Source organism: Fukomys damarensis, unplaced genomic scaffold (assembly GCF_012274545.1).
Source record: "Fukomys damarensis isolate Sample0158 unplaced genomic scaffold, DMR_v1.0_HiC HiC_scaffold_25, whole genome shotgun sequence".
In the NCBI taxonomy this organism is placed as follows: domain Eukaryota; kingdom Metazoa; phylum Chordata; class Mammalia; order Rodentia; family Bathyergidae; genus Fukomys; species Fukomys damarensis.
Genome location: NW_022900937.1, coordinates 19,345,565 through 19,357,850, shown reverse-complemented (window position 1 = coordinate 19,357,850; position 12,286 = coordinate 19,345,565). Strand labels below are relative to the sequence as shown.

The window sequence follows — 12,286 nt, the reverse complement described above, 5'->3', positions numbered from 1 at the left end:
TGACTGTTCAAGGCCAGGCAGCGGGAGGCTGAGCGTGGACAGGCTGGTGTGGGATCAGGAGAGGTGTGAAGCGCGTGCCCTGCAGTTACGTGGATCAAGTCTGCCCCCTCGTCCTTTGCCCCAGAGGGCTGGTACTCTGCTTCCCTTCAGCTTGGAGGACAGTGGCCTTTGTGGGTCTCCCTTTTCCCTCTTTATCTGAGCACTTGAGCCGTTTAGGAAAGAATGGATGTAAGCCGACACAGACACAAAACTGCCAGGGACAAGACAGCCAACTTGGGAAGCAGCAGTGGGGAAGTCGCCGGTCCCCAGACCGCCTGCCCCTCACCCAGCCCCCTCTGTCTCACAGCAGCACAGAGCTACCTGCACGGAGGCTTGGGGTCCACAAGAGGTGATGAAAGGCTCGTACAGCAGGAAAGCTTCCCTTACGCGCTTGAACATCTCTCAGTAGGGAAAGCGCAGAGACCGTGCAAGCGCCCAGCACGGTTAAGGTCTCACTCTGGGCATCCATAGAGAACGAGGCGGCTGCGCTTCCTGTCCATTCTAGGCCACCCCTAGTGCTTGAGGGGCCTGAAGCAAGGTTCTGGCCCAGGTGCCATCCTCTCTTCCCACCTGTGGGGCCCTCGCCAAATCGCAGGTGTGGGCTCTTGGGTCCCCCCACAGGCCCCTGTGAGCTCTGTGCATGCCTTGGGCATCAGCCAGCCCACAGCCAGCGCGGTGGTGGAGCAGCTCTGCACTGGCAGGACTGGGGAAGAGGTGGGTCAGGCCCTGGAAGCGGTTGTCTCCCAGACATAGGGATCCTGTTCTTTGGTTCCCACTGTGGGCAGGGCTATTCTGGGAGGGGGCTCCCTGAGCTACAAACCTGGTTGGCCGGCCAGGAGTCCCTGAATCTACAGGACAACAAGGATGGTGAAAAGGTGCATATTAAATCCAGCATCTACTGGCTCATCCACTGTGAGGGAGACGAGGCAGACTGGTGACACCAGGAAGGACAGCAGAAGGAAAGTCCTCCTGGGAAGATGGCCTTGAGGATGAACCCTCAAGGAGGATCTGTCCCGGTAGCAGCCCTAGTGAAATGGGCAGGAGTGAGTGGAAGGGAGGCACTAGGGAGCCACAGAAGATGCAGGGAGAGGGTGGATTTGGTGGCGTGGATTGGCTTTGCCTCCCCATGTAAGCACCCCAGCTTCCCAAACTGGGCCCTGCAGCAGCCCCCAAGGGCCAAGGAAACAGATGATGCCCCAGGCTACTTCCCCATTCCAGGCTATTCGCATTGGGGCCCAGGATTCAGACAGCTCCTGTGAGGGCTGGTGCTGGGGGCCTGGGGTCCGCCGCTGTAGTACAACTGCTCACTGCCTCCTGGAGGCTGGAGAGACATCGAGGTCACCCTGGGCCAGGACTTGGTACAAAGGGGGTTCCAGAAATGGCTGTGGAAATGACTTCAGCCTCGTGAAGCAAGGTTTGTAAAGCCCTTACGACGTAATGAGTGGCACGTGCTTCCAGGGAAGCAGACCCGAAGGGTAGATGACCATCCACAGCGGGGGGACTCCGTGGGAGGACCTGGCTGTGCGATTGTGGAGGCCTGCAAGTTCCAAGACATGCAGGGGAAGCGGACAAACCAGCAACCAGGAGAGCAGCTGGCAGAGTTCTCGTCCAGAAGCTGGCAGGCCTGAGACCCAGGAAGAGCTCCTGTTTCTGTTCCAGTCTGAAAGCAGGAAAACTGCAGTGTCCCAGTTCAAGGCAATCAGGCAGGAAGCAGGGTCAACCTTTCTAGTCCACCAGGCCTTCAGCTGATTAGATGCAGCCCACCCACGTTCTTGAGGACAATCTGCTATATCCAATCTAGAGATCTGAGAGTTAATCTGATACAGGAACCCTTTCGTGGAAACATCCAAGTATTGTCTGACTGGATATCAAGGTACCCTGTGGCCCAGTCCAGCTGACACAAAATTAACCATCAGAGTGTATCTGATTAAAACATACACTGAGGATTCCCATCTCTGATGAGGGTTTTGCAGAAGCAGAGAGAGCACTGGCAAACAGGGCCTTCTTTTCCTGGCTGCCAGGAGTCTAAACCAAGTACAAGGCAAGCCCCTGTGCCAGGAGAGCCTGCAGGTGCCAGCGTCTCCCCTCAGGCAGGGTGGGGCACATGCGCATGCGCACACACACACACACACACACGCGCGCGCCCCACCACAGTCACCGCCCACTGCTGTTCTCAGCACTTCACAGCCCCATCTTGAACACATTAACCACTACTCACCCCGGCTGGAGGAAATTACATTTTCCAGGGAGAGAGGGAGAGAAAGGCCCTGCTAAAGAAATAGTCTGCCCTTTGTTCCCTGGAGCACAGCCCCAGGAACCCCCTCCTGGGTGCCCGATCCCCTTTCAGAGGGGGAAATCAGCCAGGAGAGAAATGGGCCAAAGGGCCTGGTGTGGATGGGAAGAGAGGAGTGTGGAGGAGGAGCAGGTGGCAGGACAGGGACAGAGCAGTGAGGGGCCGCGGGCACAGCCTGGCCAGCCTTGCTGAGGGTGCCCTCTCCCCACGAGGGGCCTTCCCAGGCCCTCTGCACAGGCCCATGACATCCACCTCCCAGCTCAGATGCAAGCACTGCCCCCACTGCCCTCACTCCCTGCAAATGTACCACTGTTAAGATGCCCTGAGCCTGACTCATTAAAATGCATGGACGCTCGGTAATCGCTGGCTGCTGAGAAGTCAAGCCCTGGCCTTGCAGAGCTGGCCGCAGGCTGGCAGGCAGGGGACTGAGTCTGCATCTCATACTTCTCATTCCCCGGGTGGCTTCTGGCTCAGGGCCCCTCCAGAGCAGGCTCTGCCCCGGGGGTCCCTCCCTCCCTCCCCAAGCATCCTACGGCCATTAGTGCTCATGGCCTTGGGCTCACACCTGCTTCACCAGACACGGCCAATCAAAGCCTACATGCGCCCATGTGCCGGAGCCCTGTCCCAGTCCCCGGGCTGCCCACCCTTCCAGGCTTCGGGGAGCAATGGCCAGGGAGGCAGCCTACCGCATGGCGGTGCCCTCCGCCATTGCCTGGCCTGAACCCTGGGCCCAAGCACCTCCCTGCCTGGGCTCTGGATGTCTCTTCCGAGGCTGCCCAAGGAAGTTGCCCTCCAGGGCTTCCGGTCTCCAGGTAACTGGGAGCATCTGGAGTTCAGGGATCTCCCTCTCCAAGCGGCTGCTGTAAGTAGGATGCACAGAAAACAAAAGGGAGTCTGCTCCCCCAGGCCAGGCTAGGGACAGCTTTAGGCCTTTAGGTAAACAAGGTGCTGGTGGCTCTGCCCAAGCTGGGGACACAAGACTGCTCCTCCCTCTCTGTTTTTAAATGCCATGTTTTTCTTACAGTGGTGATTCATGAGCTTTCTAAAGGTCGTTAATGATATGCTCTTCTTTTTGCCTTACACACACTAACCATTAGGGTGTTTTAGTTATATCTAAAAATGTGATTTAACCAGATGTACACACAGAAAGGTAGTCCTTGCCAGTATATCTTTAAAGTCCAGTAGTAGTGTGGGCTTCAGGTATAGCTGGACCCAGGGGTTCAGACTGTCTTCAGGACTAGATTTCCTTCTGACTCTTCGCTCATCCCTCCTGCTCTCCATGCGTCAGCTGCCACCCCTCAGCCTCACAAAGTGGCTGCCGACAGTCCCAGGACTTACAGCCACACAGTATAAGAGGAAAGAGGTCAGCTTGGTCCCTGCATCCGAAGCAGAAGTCCTGAGAGTCACTCTGAGTGGGGTGACTGACTTGGTGACCTGTTGTAGCTGGGAGATAAAACTGGTCTAACCTACGTGCTCCATCCCTGGGACTGAGAGTGGAACCAGACTTTCCAGGGCCCCAAACAGACACGAGGACTGTTGGGAAGGAGGACACAGGCTCCAGATCGGAACCTCTGCATGGACAAGACTCCTGCCAGGCACTGAATCTGAGGGCTTCTCTGAGGACCAAGGCCAAGCTCTCAGGGCCACAGCTGCTCTTCAGACTGTCCCCGAGGAGGCCGTGTCAGGGAGTGGGTGACCCTTTACAGTGCCTCCAGCCGGCACGGCAGCGCAGAGCAAGGCTGCTCCAGCCCAAGGAAGTCACACTACAGTGGACCCTCGGGTTGTGACTGGCCTTGGATTATAACAGGAATTTCAGTTTTAACTTATGACCAAAGTCTTGAGTTATGACCCAAATGCCAGCCCCTTGTGCTTGCAGACGGTCTTAGATACAGTGTTAATCCTTTAAGAGTTCTGGAAGGAACAGCACAACATCCTTTCCCATGTGGGGTTAACTGACAATCCTGGGCCAGTGTCTCTCTAACGACCCTGAGATCTGCCTGTGTAAAGGAGACTCTGAAGGCTGAGTAGAGAAGATTGAGCCTACAATTGGCCAACCTGAGTTACAACCAGCCCTTACAGAGGAATTGAGTTCGTAAGTCAAGGGTTCACTGACCGCATGGGGCAGCAAGGATTTCACGCTGGTTTATCTGGGATGCTCAGCAACAGGTTCCCTTGGAGTGGCGGGATGTGGGTGGCTTCTTAAGGGGTGCTTGTGGGGGACATAGGGAGCACAGGCCAGGCCACATGCTCAGGAGAAGAAATAAGCTGATTCCCCTTCTGCTTAGGTTTTTACCTGAGAAAAAGCATTGCTGACGTATAAAATGCAGATCCAACGTTGTACACTGGTACAGTTTACATATAAAAGTACGTGTGGGGTGTGTAGGGAGGTGACTCATGGCACAGAGCCCCACCCCTAGGGGAACTAATGGCTGCCAGGACCTCTGGGGTTTGCCAGGCCGCCTGTGCCCACAGCTGAGGGTGTTGGTGAGAGGCCACCAGGCCCGAGCCCATGGATGGCTGCATAACTCTGAGGCCACAGGGGGTGCCTGGGGCTGCCAGACCCCAGGAGCAGTCTGGCTCCCCTCATGGTGACGTGAGCATTTTCCTTGCATGGCAGCAGTTTATACTAAATGACTCGCTCCAGACCTCAAGCCCAGCAGGCACACGTAATGCCCAGCCTCAGACCTGGGGAAGGGGCTGACCAGGCTTCCTTCCTGGCAAAGAGATGCACAACACAGTGATAAGAGGCTTCCACGGTGGCCCTGGGACATGGGCAGTAAAAAGATTTAATCCCATTTCACAGCCAGGAAAATCAAGATCTGCAAAGTTAACTGATTGCTCAAGAGACTCAGTGGGAGGAACTGGCTGTGCGGTTATTATGGAGGCTGGTGAGTCCGGGGCCTGCAGGAGAGGCAGACAAGCAGGCGACCAGGAGAGGAGCTGGGGGCTGGATGATGGCAGAGCCAAGACCCAGCTCCTGGTTTTCAACCACGGACTTCAGCCTCTGCCAGAGGCCCTCCAAGGAGGCCATTGCACCCACAGGGCTCTGCTCTATAAGGTGGGAAGAGCTGGGAGGAGCTGGCCTGTGTCAGGCTGGGGGTGTTTTCTAGGAGACATGTGGAAAACCGAGCCTGGTGGCGCATGTCTGTAATCCAGCACTTGGGAGGCTGAGGCAGGGTGATTGCTATGAGTCCAAGGTCAGCCTGGGCTACATGGTGAGTTCAAGGCCAGCCTGAACAGAGATACCCTGTCCAGAAAGCACCCCTCCCCACATCCAGCAGTGTGCCCAGGAGGGGACATCCCTCAGGAGGATTTGTCACATGTAGAATGGACCTTGAAAGGCAGAGCACGCAGAGAAGCAAGCTTGAGGACAGCTTTCTGACAGATCTTTCCGTCTTTCCCTGCCTTCCTCCTTTCTGGAAAGAACAGAGCAGTCCTGACCACACAATCATTTCCAGAATTAAGTAGCCAGAAAGCACGTCGTCTAGACAAACAGATTTTATGGGTCCAATTAATTCCTGCCAGCCAAAAAGAGTGGTGCTTATGAGAGGCCGTATTTAGAACCTGTCATTATCTGGCTCCCTGGGGGACAAACCTCAGCCCCAATTTCACGGACACTTAAGCTCACGCAGAGCCCTGTGGACCCCTGCTTGGGACCTGGCTCTTTGGGACAGAGCAAAACTGGGCCAGGCAGGACCAGGAGCTTGTGGCCTCAAGAAACCAGCAGAGTCCTAGGCGGTTCCTCTCTACTGCCTTTCGTCAGGAAGCAAGTGGGGGCTTTTCTTTGGGCAGTGTGGCCAGCAGTGGGCAGCTACTGGAAAGGCAGGTTTCATGGGCTCCCAAGTGCCTCGCCTGTCCCTGTGTCTCCAGGTCCCCCATGTCTCCTGTGCTTCTCTGATCTGATGTCTCTAGGTCTGCTGTGAGCTGTGGGCCCCCACTGCAGCACTGAGTCCCTGAAAAGGGACAGTGATTTTTGTTTGCTTGTTTCTTTGTTTGTGTGAGACACGGTTTCACTGTGTAGCCCAAGCTGGCCTCGAATTCACGGCAATCTCCCTGCCTCAGCCTCCTGAGTGCTGGGCTAACAGGTATGTGCCACCGTGCCTGGCAGGGACTTTGATCTTGAGTCGGTATTATTAGCTCTTGGGCCTAAGCCGAAAGTGAGAGGGGCACCCAAGGCCCTGAGGGCTCCAGGTGCGAGTGCCACACCGCTGACAATGGGCACAGGAGGGTGCACCTCAGGTGAGGCCAGGCCAGGCTCCTGCAGCCTCCCCAGGCTATGCTCAGGCCACCCCTAAGGGTGCTGTCCCCGCCTGGAAACACTTGTGGAGGAGGGGGGTTGGCGAGTTCAGCGGGTGTTCCCAGAGACTCAAGGCTGGGGCGAACCCTCCCTGGTCTCACAGGAGCTGAGCCGAAGCCACAGCCCAAGGGGTCGTAGGTTTTTCCTCTCAGGAAGCCAGTAAGGCTCAGCCTGGCAGAAGGAAAAGAACCAGGCTAGCAAGGAGGTGTCCTAGAAAAATGTGGTAAATCTCTATCCATCTAACATCTATCTGTTATAGTAAAAGTCAGCTTTGCCATAATCAGCATCAAAGCCCTCTCCTCGCTTGGAACACGCATCCCATCATGGCTGCCGCTTCCTGCAGCGGCTCTGGAGTCCTCTTGCATAACTGTCTTTAGATGCTGTCATGGCTGCCTGCATGTCCTGAACCCACTGAAACGCTGACCTTTGGTGGCCCTTTTGCCTTTGGGGAGGAGCCAGAGGTCACACGGTGCCAGCCCTGGCGAATGAGGTGGAGGAGCACTCACTGCGATGCTTTTACCAGCCTCCCTTTCCGTTGGGTGGCGCTTGGAGGCAGCATTCATGGTATTTTTACTGCACTTTATAAAGACACTCACAGAACAGACTTCCAGAGCTGCTTCAGAAAGTGCTGAGAACAGAGGGATGTGTTTGCCTCGAGGAGCAGCATTTCAAGGGGAATGAACGGTGATGTGTCTTTTACTGTAATCGTTTTTCATTTAAACGCTCACTGTACATTTTGACGGACCCTTGTTTGCACGCGTAGGCAAGGGTGCACCCCCGTCCTGGGGTTGCTGCTCTATCTTCCTGTCCTCTGCCAGGAAGGAGTGTGCCCCCGGCGACTGTGCTGTCCTCTCTTCCTCCACAGGTTGGTTGTGGGGGCCCCACTGGAAACCAACGGCCACCAGAAGACAGGTGACATCTACAAGTGTCCTGTGACCCAGGGCAACTGCACCAAGCTCAACCTGGGTAAGTGGCCGCCGGTCCGGTACAGAGCGGGCCCTGTGCACGTCCATGTGCGGTCCCCTGACGCCTCCTCGCTGCCCCACTAGGTGACCCAGCTGATGTCATCCCCTATTTTATAGATGAGGACGCTGAGGGCAGAGAGGGAGCAACTTCCTATAGTTGCATAGCTTGCATAGCTAGGGCTCCAGTGTCCCCAACTCATCCCTTTCCCCTCATTAATTTGGAGAGAAAAATCACCTCCTGCCTTCTTTCTGATTGGGAAATCAAAACAATAGCGAACATCCTTGCATTATAAACAGTGCTCGCCATGTGCCAGGTGCTGGACTAAGAGCGTTTAAGTTATTTTCATTCACTGGGTCCCACTGCACTTGAGGTTCAGCTGCCTAACAGTCAAGGGACTTCCAGGTGTGGTGGTGCATGCCTGTCACCCCAGCACTCAGAAGGCTGAGGCGGGAAGGTCTCAGCAAGTCTGTGGCCAGCCTGGGCTCCGTAGTGAGTTCAAGGTCGCTCTGGCCCAGAGTATCAGTGGGGCTCCCTGGGGAGGTGGGGATGGGCAGAGCAGCAGACCCAGGAGGAGATGGTGGAGGCTGAAAAGACAAGCAGGAGGTTGCACAGGCTGGAGTCGCAAGAGCCCCGAGGACGCAGCCACCCAGGGTGCCAGCCCTCAGTCACGCTAGCCTGGAGCTCCACTATCTGTATCTGCATCTGTGCCCCCAGGGAGGCGAGTTCAGAGCCCAGTGCAGTGGGGTCCCAGCTTCACTGAGTGGACCATGCAGAGTAGGGGCCTAGCGGGAGGCTCCAGACCCTGCCATCCCTGCCCCGCTACCTGGTCTGTTTGTTGTGTGTGCCTGGATTGCACACACCCTCTCTCTGGGCCTTGACTTACATGTGAAGTGATGAGGTCTCTCTGTCCCTAAGCACTGTAGTCATGCAGATACAGAGGGAGCAAGAAGCCAAGGCTGTTAAAAAAAAAATAAGTGGAGAAGGGTGCTGTGGTTGGGGTAGGAGTATGGGCGGCAGGCACTGCACCCAGGGCTCAGGTCACCGGAGGGACATGGATTTGGGAGGGGCATGGACATGGAAACAAACATTTAATTTCCTCTGTTGCCCTAGCTTCCAGTGTGAGCCCCATTTCCATAGAGACAGGGAGACGTAAAGCTCTGGAAAGCATTTCTAAGCTGGGGCACAGGCCCAGGAGGCAGTGGGAAGCAAAGTGAGTTGGGATGGAGGAAAATCATCAAATGGGAAGCCAAGGCTGGGAAAGCCGAGGCCTGGGTTCTCCTACAGCCTCCCCAGGGCTGGGCAGCAGCTCTGTCCTTGCTCCAGGGACAGCTAAGTGGGTGTCAGGCATTGGCACCTCGGTATGAGAGTCTGCGCTTACGGCTTCCTTCCCACCCCCGGATGGAGCTGGGTTTGAGGGAGGGCAGGGGTTGGGGAGGTGACTCAGCACCTCCAAAATGCAGGCTGCCCCTCATCCTCCATCCAGCCTGTCCGATAGAAGCACCGAGAAGGGAGCCTCCCTTAGCCCGAGGGGCTGGACTGTTCTTCCAAAGGAGCCTTGCTGGAGACGGCCCTGGGCTGCTCTCCTATGCTGATGCCCCACCCTGCGCCTGCCCCCAGGGCCGCCACATCACAGGTCCATGAATGCACACAGTAGAATGCAAACTACTTGAGGTCAAGACCCCTGAGCCCCAACAGGGAATTCACAGGGGTCCCCCTACTGCAGGTTGGGGCGTCCGTGGTCCAGCCTCTCTGGGCTTACACACATGGATGGACACACCTGCATGCACACATGCGTGCACGCACACACACACGCACACGCTCCTGGCAAATTCTCACTCCTTTTCTTCCTTTTGGTGATCTGAAAGAATGATCCCAGAAACTGCCACGGTGACAGCCCCCTCCCCACCCCAGCCAGCTGCCGTACTGGCTCCGTTCCCAGGCAGGGCCTTGTCCCTGTGGAAGACTCTTTGTCAAGTTGCCTGTGATAAAGAATCCCTCAGGCACACTTGCCAGTTGTTTTGAAGGCCCTAGTGGGGCCCAGGAAGAGTAGGAGCTGGGCGTGGTGGCCTACATCTGTAATCCTAGCACTCTGGGAGGCTGAGACAGGAGGATCGCAAGTTCGAGTTTAACCTTAGCAAGTCAGCAAGACCTTATCTCAAAAGGGGATTTAGCTCAGTGCAAAGGCCCTGGGTTCAGTCCCCAATACAACCACCACCAAAAAAATACAAAAGACCCGGTTCTGAGTACTGAAGGGGAGGCTGGTGTGAGGGAAGTATAGAAACAGTCACAGAGGGGGCCCCAATTAGTGAGTGCCGTGTCGGGGTGATCCAAGGCGGTGCTGGGGTCCAGTCCAATGGCTGGTGGAGGAAAAGATGGAGCAGGAGGCGGAAGGCTGGGCTGCAGGCTGCCTGTGCGCCCTTGTGATTCCCTGGGCCCAGTCTGTCAGCTCCTGCCACCTGTAAGGCTGCAACTGCAGCCTGGGGCACCTGCAGGACTTGTAGGGACCCAAGCAGCACAGGACAACAGCAGCAGCAGGGCCCAGGCAGAGGGCAGGCGGGAGGGGTGCGCTTGACTTGTGCTCTCCACTCCAGGAAGGGTCACCCTATCCAATGTGTCTGAGCGGAAGGACAACATGCGCCTGGGCCTGAGCCTCGCCACCAACCCCAAGGACAACAGCTTCCTGGTAAGAGCCAGGGCCCCACGCTCTCCCTTGTACCCTTCTTTGTCAAGAGCACCCAGGTCTCAGCAGGGAAGAGAGAGAAGGCAGTGTTTGGGCTGAAGTGGTAGAAACATTCTTTCTTTCTTTCTTTCTTTCTTTCTTTCTTTCTTTCTTTCTTTCATTCAAACACCAATCTGTTCTGCTGGGAACCTGGCTGTGCGCAGAGCTCCAGCCCAGCTGGGACGCTCACTCTTGTGGGGGGAGAGAGGATAAAAAAAACGAGAAATGTGTATGAAAGACAGCAGCGCCAATGCTGGAGGTGTCTGTCCCTACCCAGTGGGGACACGCGGGCTCTGCACACAGGAAGGGAGAGCGGGTGTGACAGACAGGCCACCTCACTGGAGCGACCCCTGCCTGTGAGAATGTGGGTGACATTCAGGGTTTAGAAGGGGACCGGTGCTTTCTAGAGCAGGTGCAAGGAGAGTTCAGAGAAAAACTGCCCCAGGAAGCTCAGTGAAAAACACCATCCAAGCCAGGCGTGGTAGCGCACGCCTGTAGTCCCAGCACTCTGGGAGGCTGAGGCAGGAGGACTGTTAAATTTGAGCCCAGCCTGAGAAACTTAGCAATTTAGCGAGGGCCCGTCTCAAAATAAAAAAACAAAGGTTCAGTGTGAAGGTTCTGGGTTCCATTCCCACTACAGCGAAGAACAAGAAGAGAGCCTCTTGCCCTCAGGTGGGAGGGCTGGAGCCGATCTCCACTCTGGTCCACGAGTCTGTCCCTGCTGGCAGATGCGGTGTCCGGGGCATGGCGCCCTCGATGCCGGGACCCTGTGACGGCTCACTTCACGGGCCTGAAGAACCTGGTGGCCCCACCAGGGAAGGTCCTGAGATGCAGGTGCAAGCCACTGCCCTTTGCCATCCCAAGCAGGGACAGAGCAGGACCCTGGCCCTGCCCACACACACCCTCCAGGGCTCGGTCTCCATGCCCTCCACCCTCTGAGCCAGAGTCCTGCCAACCTAATTTCGCCTACTTCACAGGTGGCATGAGGGTTTGAGAGGGGCCCCTGGGGCCGCACAGGGTAGGGCTCTGCTTAGAAATAGCAGCTGTTTGTTACCTCATTCATTCGCCGGTCATCCACCCCGTCCATCTGCCATCCATCCGTTCGTCCCCTGCCTATCTGCCCCTGCACCCAGCCGTCTTCCCACTTGGTCCTCTCTTCCACCTCCCCTTCCTGAACCCGTCTGTCCGTTCATCCGTCAGTTTAGCCCCCACTCAGCATCCGCCCATTCACCGTCATCTTCCGCCCATTTATCCATCTACACATCCGTCTGCATGGCGATCCACTCACTCATCCTCCCATTCACCCCGTCCTGAGTCCGCCCGTCACCCATCGATGGTCATCATCCATCCGTCATCCACCGCCCGTCACCTTTCCATCCATCCTGCCGTTCTTTATTCCCTCCGTGCTTCCAAAAATATTTCACAGCAGTTCAGCAAGATGCACAGATAAAACAGCCTCTTTAATGTACAGCTTTTGAACCAGAAAGCTAATTAAGGAAAGGTTTGGGGGTAGAACAGTGACTTCCCGAAACCACAGGCACTGACAGCAGCCCAGGGGTCCTGTTGGCAGGACAGGCAGGACAGGAGGAGCCGGGCTTTTGCTTTCAACACCTCTGCCTTGGAGAGAAACCTGACACCCGGTCCTTCAAGGAGGGCCTGAGGACGCGAGCGAGCTCGGTGGCATGGCCGCATGTCACTGGAGCCCCGGAAGTCTGCCCGGTAATGACCTCCAGGTGACCCCCATGTACAGCAGAGTTAGAGTGACCCCCGAGGGCTGTCCCAGACCCTGTAAGGAAGGCTGATTCCAAGACCCATTGTCCCCGTGGCACCCGAGACCAAGGAACCATTGCCCACTGCAAGAGAGACGCAGACCGGACAGGGACCCTCTGGCCCCTGGGTCCCCAGCACTCAGAGTCTGCCTTGGTCCCACAGGCGGGGGCTGGGCCTGGGGCCACCGGTCCTGATCCTCCAA

The 12,286-nt window shown here is 56.6% G+C and overlaps 1 protein-coding gene across 1 annotated transcript in view; it reads left to right on the top strand.

The window, feature by feature from the left end:
• The window catches only part of Itga11 (integrin subunit alpha 11), a 95,370-nt gene that overhangs the window by 45,728 nt on the left and 37,356 nt on the right, over positions 1 to 12,286 (top strand). The window contains exons 3-4 of the mRNA XM_010643305.2: positions 7,495 to 7,595; positions 10,187 to 10,278. Coding sequence (XP_010641607.1) covers positions 7,495 to 7,595; positions 10,187 to 10,278 — 193 coding nt within the window. The remainder of the gene's footprint in view (positions 1 to 7,494; positions 7,596 to 10,186; positions 10,279 to 12,286) is intronic.